The sequence below is a fragment of the Alexandromys fortis genome, unplaced genomic scaffold, assembly GCF_014885135.2.
Source record: "Alexandromys fortis isolate MF-2015 unplaced genomic scaffold, M_Fortis_MF-2015_v1.1 scaffold_238, whole genome shotgun sequence".
NCBI lineage: Eukaryota > Metazoa > Chordata > Mammalia > Rodentia > Cricetidae > Alexandromys > Alexandromys fortis.
In genome coordinates, this window is record NW_026068126.1 from 1,690,188 (window position 1) to 1,714,334 (window position 24,147).

The 24,147-nt window shown below is 43.2% G+C and overlaps 1 protein-coding gene across 2 annotated transcripts in view; it reads right to left on the reverse strand.

Annotated features, from left to right (window-relative positions):
- Marf1 (meiosis regulator and mRNA stability factor 1) overlaps positions 1 to 24,147 on the reverse strand; it is a 54,038-nt gene that overhangs the window by 18,733 nt on the left and 11,158 nt on the right. Inside the window, exons 5-21 of one of the 2 annotated variants that reach the window (XM_050125800.1) lie at positions 23,490 to 23,716; positions 21,276 to 21,393; positions 20,352 to 20,524; positions 17,132 to 17,557; positions 16,782 to 16,939; positions 16,583 to 16,699; positions 15,262 to 15,451; positions 13,842 to 14,020; positions 12,447 to 12,527; positions 9,124 to 9,360; positions 8,916 to 9,035; positions 8,252 to 8,427; positions 6,589 to 6,809; positions 5,517 to 5,659; positions 5,220 to 5,353; positions 4,050 to 4,252; positions 3,196 to 3,423 (exon numbers count right to left, since the gene is read on the reverse strand). In XM_050125800.1, the coding sequence (XP_049981757.1) occupies positions 3,196 to 3,423; positions 4,050 to 4,252; positions 5,220 to 5,353; positions 5,517 to 5,659; positions 6,589 to 6,809; positions 8,252 to 8,427; positions 8,916 to 9,035; positions 9,124 to 9,360; positions 12,447 to 12,527; positions 13,842 to 14,020; positions 15,262 to 15,451; positions 16,583 to 16,699; positions 16,782 to 16,939; positions 17,132 to 17,557; positions 20,352 to 20,524; positions 21,276 to 21,393; positions 23,490 to 23,716 (3,131 nt within the window). Of the gene's footprint in view, positions 1 to 3,195; positions 3,424 to 4,049; positions 4,253 to 5,219; positions 5,354 to 5,516; positions 5,660 to 6,588; positions 6,810 to 8,251; positions 8,428 to 8,915; positions 9,036 to 9,123; positions 9,361 to 12,446; positions 12,528 to 13,841; positions 14,021 to 15,261; positions 15,452 to 16,540; positions 16,700 to 16,781; positions 16,940 to 17,131; positions 17,558 to 20,351; positions 20,525 to 21,275; positions 21,394 to 23,489; positions 23,717 to 24,147 lie in introns of both variants that reach the window. The other variant, XM_050125799.1, reaches the window with a different exon arrangement.

The following is a 24,147-nucleotide window of genomic DNA, read 5'->3' on the forward strand; positions in this document are numbered from 1 at the left end:
GAGTTGGAGGCCAGCCTGGTCTACACGAGCTAGTTCCAGGACAAGCTCCAAAGCTACAGAGAAACCCTATCTCAAAAACAAACAAACAAACAAAAAGAATCTCAAACCATTACTGTTTTTAAGAAAATCAAACAAAACTTTGTTTCTTTGATACTGCTGAAACCTCTCTCTTGATCTCAGTCATCAAGGATATGGTTCAGAAGTACTGAAGCTGGAGCACACCCAGGGTTCTTGCAGACAGCTTAGGGAGCCTACTATTTCCCTCAAGCTCCTCAAGAGGATTGCACTGGGTCTCTCACCTTTTCCTGACTTTGCTACTTGAATCAAACCTCCTATTAATTAATCTTTGGCCCTGGCTCAGAGCACGGAGTTTTTGTTATTCTGAGACAGAGTCTCATATAGCCCAGACGGGCCTCTGCAGGCAACCAGGAGCAACCTTGAATTCATGATTCTTCTTGCTTCTACTCACTTCTACATGGAATGGAAGACAAAAGCAATTCTACTGCTCAGCCCTTCTCATCCTCTGTTAAGGAATGGAATCCATCTCTAGGTTAAGAAAAGGGCTGGAGCCGGGCGGTGGTGGCACTCGCCTTTAATCCCAGCACTCTGGAGGCAGAGACAGGCGGATCTCTGTGAGTTCAAGGCCAGCCTGGTCTACAAGAGCTAGTTCCAGGACAGGAACCAAAAAAAAAAAAGCTACGGAGAAACCCTGTCTCGAAAAATCCCTGCTCTTCCAGAGGACCAGGTTTCAATTCCAGCGTGACAGGTCACAGCCATTTGCAACTTCAGTCCCAGGGGATCCAATGCCCTCTTCTGGGCTCCACCGGCACTGCACACATGTGGTGCACAGACATACAAGTAAAGCAAAACACCCATATGCATAAAAATTAACAAAGAAATGCTCTTTAGAAATAGTTAATTCAGTTGGGCAAGAAAAAGATCTGGCTAAATGATGCATGCGTTCATCTTAAGACAACATTCCTTCCCAGCATTCCCAACCCCCACCCACAAGCCACCATGAGGCTTGGCTGGGACTGCCCATCTTTCGCAATCCTGACTTGGAAAGCCCTAAGTATTTCTTCTTCTCTTCTATCTTTCCTTTCAGATACAACCAGAGCCTTGGCACACGTTCCCTTGTACTCTAGGCTTCCTTACTTTCTGTAAACTCCCCTGCTGACCTCTGTGCCAGCTTTTCAAATAGCATGACTTTGCCTCCTCTCTTCTTTACTCTTCTCCTCTAGGTACAGCAAGATTTATAGCCTGTCTGCCTGGGTTTTTTTCTTTAAAACTCTAGTAAACTGACCTCAAGCTCCATTTTGAGTCTGTTTTTAGATTTTTCATCAATGAGACTAAAAATCCCAAGAAGAAACTCAGATTTCCTATGTTTTGGGTATCAGCACTGGCTCCGTTGGACTCTTCAGGGGTTTCTGGCAATACTCCTTGCCTGCCTTGTAATGACACAACAAAGGAGAAGCTGGACTGCCCCACACTTCTAGACAACATTACTCTCTCAAATCTCGAAGTCCTTTCCTCACTTGGTTCTGTTTTCCCCGTCCCCAGTACTGAGGATGAACCCAGGACTCTGCAAGCTGGACAAGCCCTCTACACTGAGCTGTAACTCCAGTCTTTCTACTTTTCTAAATGTGGAGATGGGGTCTTGTTAAATTTCCCAGGCTGAACCTGAAATTCAAGTCTTCCTGCTTTAGCCTCCTGAGGTCCTGCAATTGCAGGCCAGGTTTCTGCTTCTCATGTTACTGTCCATCTTAGCAACACTGGCATTTGTGTCAATTTAAGGTTTTTTTTACCCCTAAGTCATTCAGTCATGGTCATCTGGCCAGCTCTCACCATGAGCCCAGCCATCAGCCTCTGGGCCTGCATCTGGGTGACACGCCAACGATGGCTGTCTCTACCATCCATGAGCATGAGTTCCCCACATGCACAATGCTGCTCCTCACCCTTGAGGCCACACATCAGACCTTCTCTGAGCTCTTCTACCTTAAGCCTTGATCCCTTCTCTTTAAACAACCATTGTAACCTTCCATTTAATGGCAACATAGCATTATTTTCATGGTGACATATACCAGAATTAACTTTACTAGGGCCAACCCAACAGCCCTCATTGTTGTGTTAAGGCAGTCTGTCCTTCTGGTCCACCTCTTCATTCTACCCCAGAAGCCTTTCTTGTGTTCATTTCCCAGAAGCCCTTCTTGCCTTTGTCTGCTCATTTCTCAAGTCATCCTTCTTTGGCACTCCCAGACAAACTCAACTGCAGCACCTGCATATCAGGCCAGTAGCCCATTAGTTCTCTTCATCCTGTGTCCAGCTGTGACCCTCACACACTTCCTCCTACAATCAAGCTAGCCAAAAGCTGTGGCATATCCTTCTAACCGTCTCCCTTGACATCCTGACATTGCTGGGCCTACTCTTAAGTGCTGTTCTCAGGAGCACGCCAGTCACCACCACCCACCGAAGTCTCAGAATGCAACTGGTCACTCCCTTCCTGTTTCTTCTAACCTATCAGTAATCAGTACATAACCAGATTCCCTCAGTGTGACTGATGGTGCCACCACTTCTTGCTTCCCTTTCCATTTCTTCCTCCTGGCAATTGTTCCCTAGTCCTGAGCTATAGATGTTCTAGAAACTGTCCAGCGGCTCTATGTTCCCTGGTCCTGTGCTATAGATGTTCTAGAAACTGTCCAGCGGCTCTATGTTCCCTGGTCCTGTGCTATAGATGTTCTAGAAACTGTCCAGTGGCTCTATCTGTAAGTGGGAGGGTAGGGAAGAGGAAGGAACATGCCTTCTAGAAGGGTTTTGCAGTCACAAGGGCAATTCTAAGCTAGTGTTTACTCTTAGGATGACTCCTAAATGAGTTAGGATCCATGGAAGATACATGATAATGGTATCATGTATCATGTATCCCAAGAACTCTTCGGAAGGATTCAACTTTACCTGAGCACTTGTACCCTAGGATAAAAAGTGACCATATCAGTTCAGAAAGGTCATAAATAAAGATATAAAAGGAAGACCATGAGTCTAAAGTATCACATCAAGCCACCTCCTATTACCTAGTAAGGTCTCGCTGACACACAGCTGTAAAGCAACAGCAATACACACAGGGAACAAAAATGCTGCAATACACACAACACCCCACATGGGCCATGCCACAGCCTACTCAGTAGAAGGACATCGGCTTACCTTTACAACATGGCAGAGTTTTTGTGTCAAAGCAGAGACCGAACTGACATCGTAGTCTTGCAGACGAAATGTATAACCAAAAGTTTTAGCATATTCTGTGAGCAGATCTGTCATCATAAGGCAGTTATCCTTTTGGGACCGCAGAAGCTTAACAAACTGGGCAGCTAGAGCTTTAAATCGCTCCACTTCGGTCAAAGTCAGGATTTTCTCTTCTCCACATTCCAGTACCTTAACAAACACATAGGGAGGAATGAAGGGTCTGAACACATGATTGTATGTAGAGTTAAACGGCATGAAAACCTACACACTGGTCACTTAAAATGGGAGTGCGGTTATGGAGGCACAGTTCAGCAAGGTCAGAGAGCTCTTCCCTGGGCATGCAAACACATATGTAGGATGTTCCTTTTCCTGGCAGTAAATTCTAGTATGTAGATTTCACAACAATAAAAGGTTCTAACAACACACTTGGAATCAAATATCATGTTAATAAAATTAATAATAGAAATCCAACTCCACTTGGAAAAGCTTGGCATGAATTCTTTCACCCCACCTCTGACCAACGGGATTTGGGAAGCATGGTGCCGCTCAAAAAATAGCCAGTTTAACATTTGAACCATCTCATCCTATTTTTAATGATTATCTTAACACAAGTTGAAGATATTTTTGAGATGGAATCTTGCTGTTTAATCCAGGCTAGCTTTAACCTCATAAATTCTGGGATTACAAACAAATCCTCCATTACCTAAAATTACTAACAGGTCAAAATATAGTTTTGCTGATGAGAAACAGTAACAACACCTCTCTATACACTGCTCAGAAAAACACTTAAAGAATAAGATAATCTCTGCACTTACTTGTAAAATCTCAGGTATGGCTTCCAAAAGTTCAAGCAGTTTGGTAAATCCATAGTATGCAAGCTTGCACTGTCGGCCAAAGTGGTGGTGGTAAGAGGGAATGAACTTGTTAAACGGCATCCGGAAGTGGGGCTGGTGGCGCAGCAAGTCCACAACATCCTTGGAGAACTGCTTTGTCCTTTCTATCTCATCCTGAGTTCGTTCTTTAAAAGACAAAGAATATTACACATCAGGCTCCCATCCATTGTGTTTAGTCCCAACCTGCAGGGCACTGCTGGAGTCACAGAGGACAGGTCCTTGAGACTACTACTGTGGGAGGTGAGAGACACATGTGTCATCACCTACAAGACAGGAACAATTACTATAAATCCTGTCCACTACACCTATGTGAACAAGACAGACAGTGTTATTTCTGTCTTTTTATTCACACTTTTATTTATTTGATCTTCAATTCAAAATTGCCATCAGAAAAGAGTATCAAGAAAGAGAAAAAGTACTTAAACACCGATCTTCATTTCTATTAATTTTAAATTGATTGGAAGAGAACTGGGAAAAGACAGACACCACAAATTTTAACTCTGGGACACAGAGACTCTCACTGGTAATGGGGGAATGTGATATTTAGCAGGTCTCTCTCCAGAGCTAACAGTACTCAACTACTAGGACTGGAAAGACAAATGCCACATTTCTATGAGCTTGTTTCCTTCCAAAGTATGCACTGTGTATCAGTCTCCATCAAGTGACACGGTCATTAGAAACTGCTGCACATAGCTGGGCTACAGTTTCTTCGCATCTCTGAGTCCATTCTGAAAGACCAGGGTGCTTTCCTGCAGGATACATGGTTGATTCCTCCAAACAACACAAACAACACAGGTTCTCTGTACAGGCAGTTTTACAAACCACACTTCCAAGGGAACCATTAAGAACCATGGAAAAGGAGGGAAAAGGGCAACCCCCCAAAACAAACAAACAAACTAAAAACCTATTTCATTTAAAAGTAATCTAATCAATAACTAGAATCATGTCTGCAATCCCAACACTTTGGGAGGCTGAGGTCAGAGTAATACTCTAAGTTCAAACCAGCCTGGGCTACACAGTGAAGTTGGGCCTCAAAAATACAAAACAAAAAAACCAAAGGCACTACTGAGACAGACAACCCCCTCCACATACCTCTTTTACGGATATAAATGACCATGTCATCATCTTGTTGGGACAAGCAGATGGTTGTGTCTGGGATCTCTGATATGATATCAATCAACTCACATACACCATATTCTGTGATATCCCAGTCCCTTGAGAAACACCTATGTTTTAAAATGGGAAAAGGATGAAAAATGAGTAAAACTCATTGCCACAGTAACAAGTTTTACAAAACTCTGCTTAAATGTGAGAGGACTGTTTGAAACTTGTAGGAAAAAAGAATGTTAATTTTTTTCTTTTTTTTCTAAAAGCTTCCCATCAACTCACCAATGATAAGCCTGTGAGAACTCTCTCACAATGACCTGCTTGCTGGCCTGGGACTTGAGAAGTTTTAGTAAATCCTGAGTAAAGCGCTTCACCTGGGCCCTATGAGTGAGGGTCAGCAGACGTTTGGAGCCCATTCCAAGAATCTGAAAATGAAATGTTCTCATTATTTGTACTGAAGAACTCAAAAGATATGTTGTGTCAACCTCATCTCTATCTTTCTTGCTCTTGTTACTCTCAGACTATCTCTCTCTATGTACAATGTCTGCAATCTGAAATGGACAAAATTCAACATATACAGTTGAAAAGAACAATGGTCCAGCTGCCTGGGGCCAGGCTCATTTGTTTTCAAAGTGCTATTTTCTCAAATGATCATGAGCACAAAGAGGAAGAGCATGTGCTCAGTCTGGATGACTAATTTCAGCTTTAAAAGATAGCTAAAGTAGTCACCGGGTGGTGGTAACACACACTTTTAATCCCAGCACTTGGGAGGCAGAGACAGGTGGATCTCTGTGAGTTTGAAACCAGCCCGGTCTACAGGGCGAGTTTCAGGACAGGCTTCAAAGCTACAGAGAAACCCTGTCTTGAAAAGACAGCTGAAGTTTTTCAAGCCTCTTTAACAAGTGGGAAATTATGAAAACACTGTCTTCAGGGGAAGTTACAGGCAGCCTAGATAACAATCCAAGGCTAAACTCTAGTTCAGTGACTAATGTCCAAATCATGAAGGGTAGAGCCCTCGACTCCCTGGTAGGCATCAACATGTAAGAAATGCTGCTCACAGCAGCCCCTGTAATGAGCATCCTAGAGAACACTGCAAGAAAGGTGTCAGCCCACAGACACAGACACTGGGAGGAAATGCTCACAGGCCTCTAGGAAATTGTTCCAGGTTGGAAATTTGTAGTTCCCTCAACACTTGAGAGGGCCGCTGCATTTTGAAACAAGTTCTAACAGGATGTTTAGCTCAGTATGGCTTTCTGAGAAATGAGGTACCATTTGTCTGTGTCTTTGGCTGTGGCAGCTGAAGTCATGGAAGAATACTCCTTTCTTTGAACAAATAACCCCTCGTACCCTTTACCTGTAACACATGAGGCACTGCTTCTAACAGTTCAATCAGCTTGGAATATCCATAATCTGAAACTCGACACTGCTTTGCAAAATGGTGATGGTATGAAGGGATGAAATTGCTAATTGGCAGTATACAAGACGGCTGGTTCTTCAGTAAATCAATTACTTCTCTGCTGAACTGGATCAGCTGGGGATTTCCCACAGGACTTTTAGAACGCAGAAGCCAAGGGTCTAGAGAAGGAAAAAAAAAAAAACACACACAGAAGACCTTAGGCATGATTTCACCGACACAGTAAACACACATAGTGTGTTCACTACACAGCAAGCCACTGTTTCAAGTTTCAGCTTGTACACACAGGAGCCACAGAATCAAACAACCAGGCTATCTTACTATAGGCAGGCAAACTAGTGCCCATAATTCTCAAAAGGTGTCAAAGGAAAGCAGAGCACTCTGGGGTTATGGCAGAAGTGAAGATAAACAAGGATTTCCCAGACTACACTGGCAATATTTCAAAAATCTATCTGTAACTTGGCCATTTGGACAGTATTTCTCCCACAGACACAGTATAGATGGGCCCGGGCAGATGATCCACGAAAATGCAATTAACCAATAATGGACTTGAAATATTACCCACAAACATATGGGAGGCAGTAACTGGAGCAGGATGGAAAACAGACTCAGAAACAGATCTATCTACCTACTTCCTTCCTGAGACAGTCTCACGATGAAGCTTAGCAGGATGGACCACCCCATGAAAACCAAACCTCTATCTCCTACGCGCTATGATATAAACAAGGCTGCACCATCAGGGTTAAGCCTCCTCTGTCTCCTACGCGCTATGATGTAAACAGGGCTGCACCGTCAGGGTTAAGCACTATCTTAAGGACTCACATCTCATAAAAGCTTTAAACAAAAAACAAAACCTAGGCTGAGCTAAAATAATGCCAAGTGCCCTTAATCTCAGTACTGGGGCAAGGCAGGCTGAATCAAGAGGATCCATGAGTTCAAGGTAAGCCTGGGTTAATTAAGTGAGACATTATCTCCAATAATAATACAAAAGTTAAAAATAAAAAAATAAAACCTAAAAAAAAAAATCAGACAAAAACCTTTATAGAAGTGGCACAAGACAGAGTGTGAGCCTTTCACGGATCCTGCGCAGCTTGAAACTGAGGGAGAGGACAGGTTCAGGAAAGAGCTTCTCAGAGCTCCCCCAGAGCTGCTGGCTCAGGCTCCCAGTTACCCTCTCACCTTTCCTGTACAGGAAACAGAGGTACAAAAACTAGGAAGAAGACACATTAGGGCTAAAGAGAAGGAAGAGAGAGCAAGCATGCACGTGTGTGAGTTTGCGCGTGCACCTGTGCACACATATGGCATGGCACAACTTGTGGAAGCTGGCTCTCTCCTTCCATCATGTGGATCCTGGTGCTCAAACTCAGGTTGTCAGTCTTCATGGTAGGCTCCCTTTATTCTCTGAGCCATCTTGCTGGCCCAATACTGATATCTTCAAAGGTCAGACACTACCAACCCCTTAGCATCTGGGGAGTCTTAAGATCAGAGGAGACATTGTGATAAAAACGGTGCTGCTGTTTAAAATCAAAGCCACAACTTTCTTCTGGCCTCCTTGTATTCAGGAGGGAGCCTAGGCCTTAATCCCTTATACCTGCCCACCTACCAGTGTTGGGAGGTGGGGGCTTGTTGTGAATCCACTTCACTACTTTGACACCATTCTGAGCACTGGCAATGTTCACTCCTGGAATGCAGGTGATGAAGTGCTCTAAAGGGACACCCCTGGGGCTGTCTTGCACGATTTCTAGGTCACCAAACTCCGCAGCATAGCAATCTGGAAAGCTGAAGTGGGGGGGAGGGGTTAAATGAAAATAATGGAAAAGGCAGTGCAAGCTCAACTGCAGGCTTTAATCTGTATGTGCTGAGAAATAACTGCTATAGTACTGGTCTCGGTGCTATTCTAACAGCTCTAGAAATCCCTGGGCAGTGTTCACCAGGAAGTGAGATAAAGCACACTGGCTGCCAAGGCCACCGAGTCTGGAGGTGGTCCTTGTCTGTGGAACCTGATCACACATGGAAAGATGCACTCTACTGGCTTGTGCAGCTTTCAGTCTGGATGCACCTCTTTCCTGCAGAGAAGAAACTGCCCTCATGTTTATGTTTGTGAAATTCAATGTAAGCCCAGTTCCTTGTTGAAATACTAAGTGCATGGATCCACTTCTTAAAGCTTCAACCCCAGGACAGAGTCCTATTTCTGATCCTTGGCTCAGTCAGTAGGCAGACTGCAGGAATGACACTCAACTCTACTCCCAACGGCTGACATCGCTCACCTTAGCAAAGGCACAGTGCCCTCATGGGTCTGGAGAAGACTATGAACTTGAGGCGCAAACGCTTTCAAAGAAAGGACCACAAAAGGGATCTTGTAAGAGTCTGGATCAAATTCATGTTCACTGCAGGAAAGACAGCAAGCAGTGAGCTGGCGCTTCTCAGGAGTGGAAAGCATTCCCTGCTCACACTCTCTGGAGGGTGCCGATGTACCTGAAGTCCTTGTTAGAGCAGTGCTGCCTGCAGACAGGTTCATGATATTCCAACTCTTCAAAAAGAACTGGGCTGCAGTTCGTGGAGGAGCCATCATGTGACTGGGAAGAGCCCAGGGGGCTCTGGCGGGCCTGGCTGCTGGGTAAGAGACACACCAGCCGCCCATTTCCCTGCTCACGGATTGCAATTGTGTCTGTTAATTTATATAAATCAGACACATTTAACTTGTGTCCATACCTAAGAACAGGAAAGAGATGTTGTCTTAGAATATCTTTCTTTAAAAAAAAAAAAAAAAAGATTTATATATTTATTATGTATACAGTGTTCTGCTTGCACGTCTGCCTGAAGACCAGAAAAGAGGGCACCAGATCTCATCACAGATAGTTGTGAGTCACCATGTGGTTGCTGGGAATTGAACTCAAAGCCTCTGGAAGAGTAGTAAATAGTAAGTGCTGTTAACCTCTGAGCCATCTCCCTAGCCCTAGAATGTTTTTCTTATGTAGAAATACCTGACCTGTCTAAATAAAGCAACAGAGAATGGCTGCCCCATGACTAAACTCATCCAGTCCTGCCGTCATGTGGCTCCTCAAATGCGGACTCTACTTCAGTCTTTGTAAACTTAAGTAAAGATATTCAACCAATTTGAACCTTAATTTTGCTGTCTTTAAAGCACTGAAGTAACTTGTACCTCATGGTGCTGAATGAGGCTAGTGTGTGCTAATGGGTGGGGCCTGGCCTGGCAATCCCTTCCAATCTCTCCAGGTTCTACTGCCAGTTCCCTACACCCATCAGGCTTCCTTCCTACCAACAGCATCCATGGGGTCTCCCCACACGGGAGATACACATTATCTCTGTCCTCTCATTCTTAGTCCTTGAGAGTAAAAATAACTGATCTCTCAGGACTGACATCTGCTCAGGCTCTAAACCTCTTCCCTCCCTAAACCTCACTCTGCTTCCTCAGCCCAGAAACTCCCCATGTCTGGCATGTTCTTTCTCACACACTTTCCTTACCCCACCACCCTCACCCCTGGGACATTGCTTGTTTCCCTGGTCTTCCATCCAGTTCTACCTCCCCTCCCCCACCTCTTCTGACCCTATCTGCTTCCCTGCCCACCACAATGCCTAGTCAACAAATAGCAGTCAGGACTTTCAGAGCCAACATGTCTCTCACAGAGCCTCCAAAATAGCACTCCAACTCTCTGTATCAAGACTCCAATAGTGCCCCAAACTTTTATGTCCAAGTCAGGACTTTCAGAGCCAACATGTCTCTCACAGAGCCTCCAAAATAGCACTCCAACTCTCTGTATCAAGACTCCAATAGTGCCCCAAACTTTTATGTCCAAGACCTAACACTTATTGTGATCCCATTCAAACTTCATGCCCGTTTCCTGTTTAACTGTCCCCGCCATGTTCCCAGGTCAAATGTTTTCTACCTTTAATTTTGCCATCTTGTTTCCTATCCGACATCAGTTATCTGATCCTGATTCATAGGAACTTGAATCTCCTTTTTCTTTCAAAAAAAATTTATTATTTGACGTGTATACATGTTTTGCCTATATGTATGTCTGTGTAGCACATGTGTGCAATGCCCTTGGAGGTCAGAAAATAGCATCATATCCACTAAAGATAGGCTTATAGGTGGGTGTGAGCCACCCTGCAGGTGCTGGGAAGTGAAACTGGGTCCACTGCAAGAACAGCCAGTGCTTCTTCTAAATGCTGAGCTATCTCTCTAGACAGTGGTTCTCAACCTTCCTAATTCTGTGGAGCTTTAATACAGTTTCTCATCTTATAGTGTTCCACCCAGCATAAGTTACTTTTGTTGCTACTTCATAAATAAAATTTTGCTACTGTTACTAATTGTAATGTAAATATCTGATATGCAGGATATCTAATATTTGACCACTGTGAAAGAGTGGTTGTTTGACCTCTAAAGGGATTGCTACCCACAAGTTGAGAACCTCTGCTCTAGCCCACCCACCCATTCCTCCATCCATTTATTTAGTTTTTGAGACAGTATCTGTGTCTGGCATTTGCACAGCTAAGTATGTCTTGAACTCCTGATGTTCTGACCTGCACTCCCAAATGCTGGAATTATCAATACATGCCGCCAGGTCTCAGAGAGACTTAAAACTTCTGTGGCACATAGTCCTTGTAGTCCAATTGCATCAGACAGATTTGGGCCTGGTGCAGAACGTTCCCTCTTTTTTCCTGTCCTTGAAGATGGCTCTGACCACCATACTTCTCTGTCCCCCACTTCCCCACTCATGCAATGGTTCATTACTTATGGAGTAACTGCCACATCTCTGTGATGCCTTCCTTTGGATCTCTGAAGCATTCTCTCTTCCATGAACCTCCTTTTCACTGTCATTTCTCTTTGATTCATAAAGAATTTGTGAGATTTTCTCTTTCCTTCTTTGGGTACAGAACCACGCCCTTTGCAAATCTGCATTTTCTGCAGTGCTTCAGCTTTTGTAACACCTGCTGTGCATCGCACACTGGACACTGAACATTCTAGACCGGGTCTAAAGTATAGAGCAAGCTCACAAATGCCATCCCAAGAGTAATAAAAATTAGTTGGTAAAACAAAATAAAAAAGCTTAGCTTTCAGAACTGTGGTGGTCTGAATGAAAATGGTCCCCATAGGCTCATAGGTAGTGGCACTGTTGGGAGATGTGGCCTTGTCTGAGGAAATATGTCACTGCGGGTGGGCTTTAAAGTATCAGAAGCTTAAGCCAGGCCCAGTCTCTCTCTTCCTGCTGTCTGTGGATCTGAATGTAGAACTCACAGGCTCCTTTCCCAGCACCATGCCTACCTGTGTAACATCATGCTTCCCACCATGAGGATAATGGACTAAACCTCTGAAACAGTAATCCAGACCCAATTAAAGGTTTCCTTTTAGAATAGTTTCCATGGCCATAGCTTCACAGCAATAAAACAGAAACTTGAGTATAATTTTGCTAAAAATAAAAGTTTAGGGCTGGAGAGATGGCTCAGTGGTTAAGAGTACCAATTGCTCTTCAGAGGACCCGGGTTCAATTACCAGCACCCACATGGCAGCTCAAAACTGCCTGTCTGTAATTACGGTTCCAGAGCACCTGACACCCATGACAAAACATCTATATACACAGGAAATTTTTTTTTTAAAAAAGTAAAAATTAAGAATAAAATGATTTAAAATTTTTTTAAAAAAAGTGTTAGATTCAAATTTCCAATCTGATCAGAACCTTCTCTGTGTGACGTTCCTTAAGGGTGAGCATAATAATTTTTTGGATGAAGTCACCAATCATACTGACTATATCAATAGAACAATAAACAAAACTTACTTCTTTTCATAGATGTCTATAAATTTAAAGAGAGGCAAACAACAGGCGGGAGCATCCTGAAGAATAGAGATTGTTTCTGCACTGTAGGACAAAAGCCACAAGTTAGAGAGGGGCCTATTCCTGTATATTACATATTATATATACATTTTCTTCTTTTTTTCCCCCTGGATTTTCAAGAGACAGGATTTCTCTATGCAGCCCTGGTTGTCCTGGAACTCACTCTGCAGACCAGGCTGGCCTCAAACTCACAGAGATCCACCTGCCTCTACCTCCCTAGTGCGGGGATTAAAGGTGTGTGCCATCACCACCCAGCCAAAGTGTATTTTTAAAAGGGTTACAAAATTAACACAATGTCCATGCAGAGTAAACTTCCGAATTTGATATGTCAAGAGTTTACTTTTCAGAAAAGTTAAAAAGAAAATCAAAAAGATTTTAGGATCAAGCCAAAGAAAGATTATCAAGTCATTGCCTGGGATTCCCTGGGACTCAGTAACAGGACTTCCCATATCAGTGCAGTAGAAAGACATGAGGTCTCCTAAGGACAGGGGGAGACACACATTGGGCTTTAAGTCTAAGTGAAAGCAGAATAGCTTGAATTATCTCCTGCCATGTGTGGCTTATGTGTTAGATACATGGGGCTAGAATTCCCGCATGTGGCTGGACATGTAACTGCACACAGTAACATCCTCATTACTCGTTACAAAAAAAAGGTACTGATGCCACAGAAATAGAGGCCCAAACACTGCAAAAACCTAAAAATAACATGCCCACAACTTCAAATACTGTCCAAGTACAAACCAGAGAAGGTCCTTGATATTCCAATACTCAGAGTGAATCCCATTTCACTAGCTCCCACAGACCTGCTATGAAGAGCCACACTGACCCAGTCTTCAGGAAGACACTGCACTAGGACTCCAGTCTGGATTTTACCCTTTTCAGGCTTCTGTGTGTTACTGTAGTGGTCTGCTAGTCTTAGAACCTGTTCTGGGTAAGCAATATGCCACTTCACTCTCAAAGGGCTGCCAAGTTCAATCTTTGGCTTTTGATTAATAACTTGAAGAAAAGCCAGAGGGCAGATTTCAAACCCTATCAATTCACAATAACTTTTATTGTATACAGGAGGATTGGAAATGTGATAAAATCTATTTATTATTTTCCAAACCATTGTGGCTCAGTTTGTTATATCCTGAAGTGAATGAATGGCTTGGATACTGTATTTTTTGTTTGTTTCGTTTTTCTAAACAGGCTTTTTCTGTGTTAACAATCCTAGCTGTCCTGGAACTAGCTCTCGTAGTCCAGGCAGGCCTCAAACTCAGAGATCTTCCTGCCTCTGCATCCCAAGTGCTGTGATTAAAGGCACGCACCACCAAGGCCTGGCTTGGATACTGTTTTTACCTTAACAAAGAAAGTGATTTGTTGGCAGCTCCCGTGGAGAGTGAGACCAGAATCTTCTTGCTGCCAATCTTGTGCCTGTGGAGGCTGTTCACTGCACAGATTGCTTCTTGGAGGTTTCCCATCTGCACAATGGCCTTGAGCTGGTAATCGGTGTGAGGACTGAGCTCAATACTCCTGACCTACAAAAGGACAAAATGAAACAGAGCACTATCAACATCTACCCAGAGCCTGTCGTCTTCAAAAACGAGAATGAACTGTGGAAGAATATGCCACTAGATGTCAGGGCCTGCATGAGGTGACTTGTCTGAATAAGGTACTGCAAGTGACCAGAGTGTAGACGATCTTCAGAGAAGCTGGCCTGGCCAGTTTGCCTGTGTGCTCTGGCATATGTCACTCAGAGGCAGACTCAGAGAACAGGGTTTCTCTGACTCTGCAAAATACCAGGTCCATAAAAGGTACATTTAAAAAAAAAAAAAAAAAAAAGCAAACTGCACCTAAACACTGGGCTGGGTCAATTAAAATACAATAAGAAATAGCCAATATTCCTTTAGACTAGTGGTTCTCAACTTGTGGGTGACAACCCCTTTGGGGGTTGAGTGACCCTTTCACAGGGGCTGCATACCAGATATTTACATTACATTCATAACAGTAGCAAAATTACAGTTATGAAGAAGCAATGAAAGTCATTTTATGGTTGGGGATTACCACAACATGAGGAACTGTTTTAATGGGTAGCAGCATTAGGAAGGTGGAGAACCACTGCTTTAGATTTTCTGTATTTCTGGATGTAGTTCTTAATAAGTTCCTCTATCCATGACAGGCACTTCTCATGGCTAGCTTCATTTTCTCTTAAGTGTTTTATACTTCTTTTAGCACAGAGAAGGGAAAAGAAGTTCCAATCTGTCCAGTCATACCTATGTCCTAGCTGTGGCTCTGTGGGTCCCATTAGGCCCTCTGGTATTGAACTCTACCAGGGGTAAAACAAGCAAGGACAAGAGTGAAGGGGGGCGTGTCTGGGAGGGGCAGCTGGAGAACAAATGGCTCAGCAGATAAGAGCCCACATATATTACTCTTTCAGAGGACCAGAGTTCAGTCAAAGCATCTATGCTGGTGAGCTTAAAACCTACTGTAACTGTAGCTCCAAAAGACCTGACACCTCTGGCACCCACATCCATGTGCACATACCCTCACACAGATACACACATCCATATAACTAATTTAAAATATATCTTTAAAACAATGAAAGAGTGAAGCTGAGCATTGTGGCTTATGCTTTTAATCACATCAACTGGGAGGCTGAGGCAGAAGGACTCTCCCATAGTTGAGACTAGCTGAGCTACAGAGTTGAGATCCTGCCTTAAAAATGCTACACACTCCCAAAAACCCAAACCAATTACCCTAATAACAAGAGTGAAGATACCTGGCCATGCCTGGAAAAGGCCTCCTGGAGGAGCTGCTGCAGCTCCTTCCGGGACAGCCTATAGTCCACATTGCTGACCTGGATGTCAACACCATTTGCAAATGGGTCTGGGCAGTCAGCACTGCTGCTGGGATTGGCAACATTGAAAGCAAGTGGCGAAGCTCTGTTTAAAAGGTTTGGAGACATACTCCTGCAGAAAACACACAAGATGTGAACAGTTCTATGTACCGGGTTCTGCCAGTTCAGCTTTGTCTGAAACTATAGGTAACAGAGACTTTCCTACTTGGTTTTGCAGTGGATTTACCTTAAGCCCATGCTGATTTAGGCTTACTGTCTAAAGTACTATGAATTGGACTCAATAAAAAAATCATTCATTATCAAATGTTATTTTACAGAAATATTTAAAGCAAAACAGAAAATATAGAAAGCCTTGCTAAATTAAAATTCCACTCTGGGCAATTAGTCCTACAAACTTAGCCTCTAATGCTTATGTAAGGTTTAACCTCCTCTGACTTACAAGGCCTACCATCACAAATAACAAGGGGTCAATTGTTACATGAAATTGTACATTCCCTTTCTGCAGTGATTTTTTTTGAGATTTTTTTTTTTTCTAAGATGAGGTCTCACTACATAGCTCTTGCTGTGCTGAAATTCACTAAGTAGACCAGCTGGACTCAATCTCATAGAAATCTAAACCTCCCAAGTGTTGGGATTAAAGGCGTGTGCCACTGGGCTTGGCTTTTCCAGAGTGATTCTTAACCAGTTCTGAAAGCAAATGCGTGAAAAAACAGGCCTTTATGGCAGCCTTGTCTGCTAAGTCTCACAGCAGCCTCCTACAAAGTAACATATTAAGAGCAGCGAATGCTCATCTCATTTTGGCTTCCCTCAACAGAAAGAGAGCAAGATGCTGTTTGTCTAGCTGACTGTTTTTATTTAAGGTCTTGCGAAGTTAACACAGGTTGGCCTTGAACTCATTATGTAACCAGGCTCATGATCCTCCTGCCTCAGATTCCCAAATACTGGGAACATAGGCATGCACCTGACCATAAGGACATCTTAACGTCCTTCCCTGTTGATACGGAATCACCTAGATTTCCAAATGGAGGAAGGAACAATGGAGGAAAGCAATGCCTTTGAATGTCAGCTACGGTAACCTGTAAACAGGGTCTGGCAGGGAAGATGGCAGACCTGCCTCAATGTGCACAGTCTCAATAACTAATGTAGTGACCTGTAACCTTCCGGCTGCATATCCACCCACGGGTGAGCAAGCTGGACTTACCTGGGAGACCAAGACTGAGAGGTGAGCAGAGGGCTGACTTGCCTTGAGGCGATCAGCTTGCTGAATGCAGATGGATAGCTCACTTGGAAGACAGTTTCCTCTCTCTCCTTCTTCTCTACAGGAGAGCTGGCAGCACTCTGGGAACTGACGTTCTCTTTTCTAACAGGAAGGAGAATTTGAGAGTAAACGTCACAGGTCTCCCATGATTTCATAGAAGCACCTACAAGAAAACTGGACGTACTTCTGATTGCTTCTGTAAAGTGGCTCCATCATGCCTGTGTTCTTCAGGGTGGGCACTGAAGTGCTTAGGCCACCATTAGGCAGTGCTGCCAACCTCCCATGGCCTTGCTGGTGCTCACCGTTTCTGCTGCCAGTCTTTGACTCCATTCGGCACAGCTCCTTTAAAGACACAAGTGCAATGGCCTTGAACCCTAAAATCGCAGATGAGTAAGATCCTATACAAACTGTAAAGTCACTGAGTCTCAGCAAAAAACAAAGTAAAAGGACACAACAGGAGCTGGCAGGCGCAGGACACACAGAAAGAAACCAAATCTACCATAAACATCAAAAGGCAAGCAATATCAAAGTTACCTGTAAACTTTTAATGCTCGTGTTTTTTGTAGCAGATCCAGAATTTGCCTGCAACCCTTTGCCAGGCATGGCTTTGACACTGGGTGACTGTTCACTTGCGTCTTTGATGAGGCACAATTTTGAGTTCTTAACTTTTTTGGGAGACTTTGCTTTATCAGCAATTGCATTTGAGTTCTTGGTTTCAAGGAACTCTTTATGTTTTGGAGTAAACGACACAATGATCTTGTTACCAAAGACATCTTCATTTTCCATGCGCTTCTGGGCCCGCTCTGCACTGTCCTGGTTTATGAAGCGGAGAATTGCACTGCAGCCTGAGATACTCAGCACTTTGCCACCGCAGTTATCAGACAGGCGCCTAAGCCTGTTGCTGATGCTCTTGCCGTCTTTATTTGCTGGTAGGTTATAAACATAGAGCAGAGTGTGGCACTGCAAACAGGGGAAAGGGTTACTTCAGTCAAAACAAGAGCAAGTGCTGTCTTCACTTCAGTTAATTCACTGAAGAGGTAGGGACAGCAACTTTGACGGGAAAGCTAAGTACAGATATACTGAGTGATTCTGTCTCTATACAACATCCAGAAAAGACCAACATAGAGTCCAGTGACTAGCTGCCTGGATGAAAAGGGAATCACCACCAATTGGCAGACACCACATGGGAACCATGTCAAACTGCAAGTGCATCTCAGTAAATATTGAAAACTAATGAGCTGTACATGTCAGGTAAGAGGTCAGAAGCCTTCCAGATATCCTGAAATGTGTATCAAGAAATAGGCCAGGGCTGGAGAGATGGCTCAGAGGTTAGGAGCACTGCCTGTTCTTCCAAAGGTCCTGAGTTCAATTCCCAGCAACCACAAGGTGGCTCACAACCATCTGTAATGAAATCTGGTGCAGAATACAGTATATATAATAAATAAATAAATCTTAAAAAAAAAAAAAAAAAGAAAAATAGGCCAGCTGGTGGCTGTGTAAATCTTTAATCCCAGCACTAAGGAGGCAGAGGCAAGTAGATCTCTGAGTTCGATCGAGGCCAGCCTGGTCTAAAGGTCGAGTTCCAAGACAGCCAGGGCTACAGAGAAACCCCATCTCAAAAAACTAAGATAAATAGGAAGACAGATAGAAAGAAAGAAAAATAGAACAGGGGTTGGGAATTTAGCTCAGTGGTAAAGTGCTTACCTAAAAAGTACAAGGCTCTGGGTTTATTCCTCAGTTCCAAAAAAAAAAAAAAAAAGAAATAGAACTGTGAAAATGCTAGGAAAATGAAGATAATTGTGGAGAGGGCTAAATCTGGGAGCCACAGGAAAAAATATTCAAGGGCAATAGCAAAAGAAAAAGATGTTAAAAAAAAAAAAGTTTCATAAGAAGGCCGACCACAGACAGCACTTTTTACCTATCATACCGGCAAACGTTTAAAACACATTCTCATTGATAAGAGTAGGAACCAATGTCACCTTCTTGGAAGTCAAGGAAGACCGTGCCAGTGACTTCTGCCCAGAGCTACCATAGCTCAGAATGTACTCTCAAGACACCCTGGGTGAGCTGCTAGAGATGATAAAAACTAGGTAAGAAAACATGTCCAATAACAGGCAGACTTCTTAAACAAATCAAAGGCCAGCCACAGACCAGCTGTCAGTCGGCACTCGTTTTTGTTTATTTGTTCTGTTTTGAGACAGGGTTTCTCTGTGTAGCCCTGGCAGTCCTGAACTCACTCTGTAGACCAGGCTGGCCTTAGACTCACAGATTTTCCCGCCTCTGCCTCCTGGGATTAAAGGTGTACACCGCCACCACCTGGCTTGTCAGTTAGCATTTCAGTGGCTAAAAATATGGGCAATTTATACCAGTATTTTATGTGGGCATGGAAATACACCCAAGTTTTGATACTAAGTTATTTTTAAAAAAATAAATAAATAAAAAGATATGGGCTGGAGAGTCGGCTCAGAGGTTAAGAGCACTGACTGCTCTTCCAGAGGTCCTGAGTTCAATTCCCAGCAACCACATGGTGGCTCATAACCATCTGTAATGAGATCTGGTGCCCTCCTCTGACCTGAAAGTATACATGCAAGTAGAACACTGTATATGTAATAAATAGATATTTATTTTAAAAAAAGACATGATTAAAATTTTTTTTATCTATTTTCAACATCTGGAAAACAACGCTAAACTGTAAACACTGGGAATCATCCCTCACATGATTTCGACTAGGACAGACTCTGGGTTTGCTGGCAACTGGGACTAGCAGGTGGGCTGGTAGACCTGAGTCCAGTCTCTGCTTTGCTGTGGTTGCCAACCTGCTTCTTTTAAGTACTAATTTCTACCTTCCTCCTGTGAGGATGCTGGATGCCATTCTTTCTCCCTGTTTTTGATAGGGTTTCACTAATGCAGCCCTAGCTGGATAGAAGCTATGCAGCACAGGTTGACCTGGAATTTGTGATATCCCTGTTGCTAACTCCTAAATGCTGAGATTACAGACATATGTCACATGTACTGGGTTGGACAGGGTCATTTATAATACACACTTGCAACTGTGAAGTTATTAAATTATGCATTAAAATCCACTTAATGTATGGGAATGCCATCCTTCTGGAACAGCCACACTGTTAGAATTTCTTTCAGAATGACTCATACATTCTCCTAACAGTTCCACGCACCGCTCAGCACTGTGGCAATCATCCTTACCCCACACCACGTCCAACAGAAATGCTGTTCCTGCTCATGTGCTCACACTCTCCTAGGATGTACAGCTACAACATCCAGTGCCACACCCATGCATGACAAGAAACACACTGTAAAGAGCATAGCCTCTGTACGGGCTGCAGTTTGGGAAGAAATCATCCAAAATGCATAACTGCTCTGCTTATCTGTAGCCAGACAAACAAGTACACGTGAGCTCTCTACCCATAATACCTGAGACCAAAACCACAAACTCTTCTTTCCCTGTTTTATCCATTTGATATAAAGTGCCTTTAGCCTTGGGGACAGTATCACGTATCTATCTCTGAGATAAAGTCACAAGTTGGTTCTCTAAACAAGTTTGAAGAGCATTAGAAGAAAATTCATCTGTATCTATTCAAGACAAGAATTTAAAGTTTCCAAGCTTATTTCAAACTCTGATCAGCCTTTTACAAAGAACACTATCCCACACCTGGTGACCCCTGGCTGAGGGGCTGTGTCTCAGCTTCTAAAATCTACCAGTAAAAACCAGCAAAGGCAACATAAACCCACTCACAGGGATCTTCAGTGGTAACCTGGGGGGTAAATCAGAAATGAATTCTTCAAATCTGATCAGCTCGTTAGCATGATGCAGCAAGGCTTCAGAGGCTTGGTTTTTATGCACCAAAATGATGTGGAAACCGTGTCTGTGCCTCAGGTCACTGAGTTCCAATGCAAAATTGACATCAGCTGAAAGACAAGACAAATTATTAGAAACATCAACAGAAGCAGCCCTGGGCAGTGAGTGGCATGACAAGAAGGCAGGCGGAGGCTCAGCCACTTTCCACTTTTGAACAGGAGCACATTTTCTTGTAAAGAATTAACGTGACAGGGTAATCATACCTAACACACCTTCTTTTTCAGTTTTTTTTTTTTTTCAAGACAGAGTTTCTCTGTAGTTTTGGGAGCCTGTTCTGGAACTCGCTCGTAGACCAGCCTGGCCTCAAACTCATAGAGATCCGCCTGCCTCTACCTCCTGAGTGCTGGGATGAAAGGCGTGCGCCGCCACTACCACCTGGCGGCTTCCGTCTAGTATTAACAGGGAGCAGGTAGCAACACACTGGGGAGATGTGAATCTGAAAATTTATCTTACATTTTTTTAAGTTTAATACTGAGGGAGGAGGAACCCTTACCACCCAAAAAAGATTTTCTTGAATAAACTGACCCTGCAATTATCTCATAGAGAACATAAAAGAGTCAGATGCCTTTTTCTTCTACCTTTCAGACAAGTGCTCACTATGTAGCCCAGGCTGGTGCTGAATTCATCCTCCTGCCTTAGCCTCCTACACGCTGGGATTAGAGGGGAGAGCCACCACACCAGGCTATAGACATCATCACTGCATGCCCTATTTTCACCTCTCTGCAGTTCTTTCACTTGCACATTTCTGGTAATTCCCATGCAGTGACTGTGGCTGAAACCAACAGATGCTTTGACACTTACTTGATACAAGAACCACAGTAGCAGGAGCAGTATGCGTATTTGCAAACCTTCGAAGACTCTGACGGAGTTTGTCATCAGCAGCATTCTTTGCAGTAGCGTTTATGTGAGCAACAGTTACCTGTGATTATTTATCAAAAAGATCATTGAACAAGATCTGGGGTTAGAAAACTGCCACACTTGGTCCCCCCCTTTTTTTTTAAACAAGGTCTGACTGGGTAGCCCAGGCTAGCCTTAAAGTCTTGATCCTTCTGCCTCAGCCTCCAGAGTGCTGAGACTAGAGAAATGCACCAGAATACCTGACACCTAGCAGATAACACACAGGAAAAAAAAAATCTCTCCGATTTCTGTTACAACCGGATCTCAATAATTTCAGAACTGGTTCTCCATATGAAAAGAGAAAAAATTATTATCCCAAGTCTCATTTCTAATTGCTTTTGCACTTCTTTTATCCCTCTTCTTAAAAAGAGGAGGAAAAGAAAGTAAAATTCAAGTAAAATTCAGGCTTTCCATGATACATTTTGTCCACAATGTGCATGAGGTACAGTTAAGGTACAGTGTGGGGTTTATCACCCATCTATGCCATCCATGGTCTGGCGCCTATAGGATCTGGGGATGCATTGGCAGACGGAAGACATTCCTAAAAAAGTCAAACACACTGACTAGTGTTAAAAGATTAGACTTACACAAAGCTGTCTCCAAAGCAAAGTGCCTCAACCACATGTAATTTTCATTTGGATTACAGAGAATGTGTGTGTGTGTGTATAAATTACATAATATATATCTATATGTTAAACATAAATATATAATTCTAAGCAGAAATATGGAATGTCAATGATACTATTTACCTAAGAGTCAAAACATTTGGATTCTATCTTTAGATTTACAGCAGACCTTGCGGTCAGACAGCCTTGACTTAAATATTAGTTCAAAACACTGTGCATGGTCATGTCTTTAATCTCAACACTCAGACGTAAGATAGGCAGATCTCTGTGAAATTAAGACTAGCCTCATCTACATACTAAGTTTTAGGCCAGCCAGGGCTATCTGGTGAAACTCTGTCTCTAAATAAATAGTTATTCCAGTTCTTTCCTTTATTGGCCATATAACCATAAGAAAGTAGTTTCCCTTCTTAGAGCCTCAATTTCATCTGTAAATTGAAAATACCACATCCATTCTGTATAGATGTGGGATGACACAGACAGCACACAGTCACTACAGCGCACCAAGGTACAAACAACTTACTGAAAGATCAAATGTTTAAATTTCAGCATTCTAGGAAAAACTGTGTGGCTTTCTCTCATTTGAAAACAGCATTAAAACAATAATATCACTAAGCCAATCTGAAGTTGGAATTTTAAACAAAACACTCCAAGTAATCAGGCCAACTGTGATGACACACGCCTTTAATCCCAGCATTCAAGAGGCAAAGGCAGGAGGATCTCTGTGAGTTAAAGCCTGGTCTATAGAGAAAGTTCCAGGCTAACCTGGGCTACACAGATAAACACTGCCTTTAAAAGGGGGGGGAGGGGAGACAGGAGAGCTGGCTCAGCAGTTAAGAGTGTTGCCTGCTCTTCCAAAGGTTGAGTTCAATTCCCAGCAACCACATGATGGCTCAAAACCATCTGTAATGAGATCTGGTGCCCTCTTCTGGCCTACAGGCAAACATGTAAGAAGAACACTGTATATAAAAAAATAAATCTTTACAAAAAATTATGTGAGTGGGTGCTATGTCTGCATGTATGTCTGTATACCACATATGTGCTTGTCACCTGCAGAGACCAGAGAGGGTGTCAGATGCCTGGAACTGCAGTTTACGGATGCCTGTTAGCCACCATGTGGGTTCTGGGAACTGAACTCTAATCCTCTAGAAGAGCAGTTACTGCTTCAGCCCTCAGCAGACTACAAGTCTTTCTTCTCCTTCCTCCTCTTTTCTCCTCTTCTGCCTTCTTTTCTAGATTATAATTATTTTATTTTTTTTAAGATTTATGTATTTACATATATGAGTGCTCTGTCTGCATGTACACCTGCATGCCAGAAGGCACCAGATCTCATTATGGATGGTTGTGAACCACTATGGTTGCCGGGAATTGGACTCAGGACCTCTGGAGAAGCAGTCAGTGCTCTTAAGCAAAGAGCCACCACTCCAAAGATTGCAATTCCTAACATACATGCATACATACATACATACATACATACATACATACATAATTTTACCTGGCAATTATTTAGTTCCTGAATAACTTCCTTGTTTTCTTTACTGATGTCACACACACAGATAAACTCTGCTTCTCTGTGTCCTCTAAAAAACTTCTCACGGATTCTCTGTACAACAGTCGTTGCTGACCGGCCAGAGGGGACTGAGCAATTTTCAATATCCCAGAAAACGCCAATGGGAGGTAGGGTCTCCAGCACCTGTCCAGCGACTGCAACTTCTGGTGACCCTTAAGAAATATTAATACTTCCAGTTACACATAGTGAAAAAGAAAACAGTGAGCTAAAACACAATAGGTAACTACCCATCATTCTAAACAGCAGAACATTAAGTTTAAGGATAACAACTTCCCACTGACCAGCCTAAGAAGCAACCACAATGTCCAGCGACATACTGAGATCATGTCTATATTTTTTCTTCCGAGACAGGGTTTCTTTGTGCAGTCTTGGCTGTCCGGAACTTGATTTTAAACCAAGCTGGCCTCGAACTCAGAGATCAGTCTATCCCTGTCTTCTGAGTGCTGGAATTAAAGGCGTGCACCACCACTGCCTGGCCACTCCTACTTTCAGTAACAACAAAGCTACAGACACTGACAGAAACAGTAAAGGGTACATTGCTGGTGGGAGTGCAAACTGGTACAGCCCCTTTGGATATCAGTGT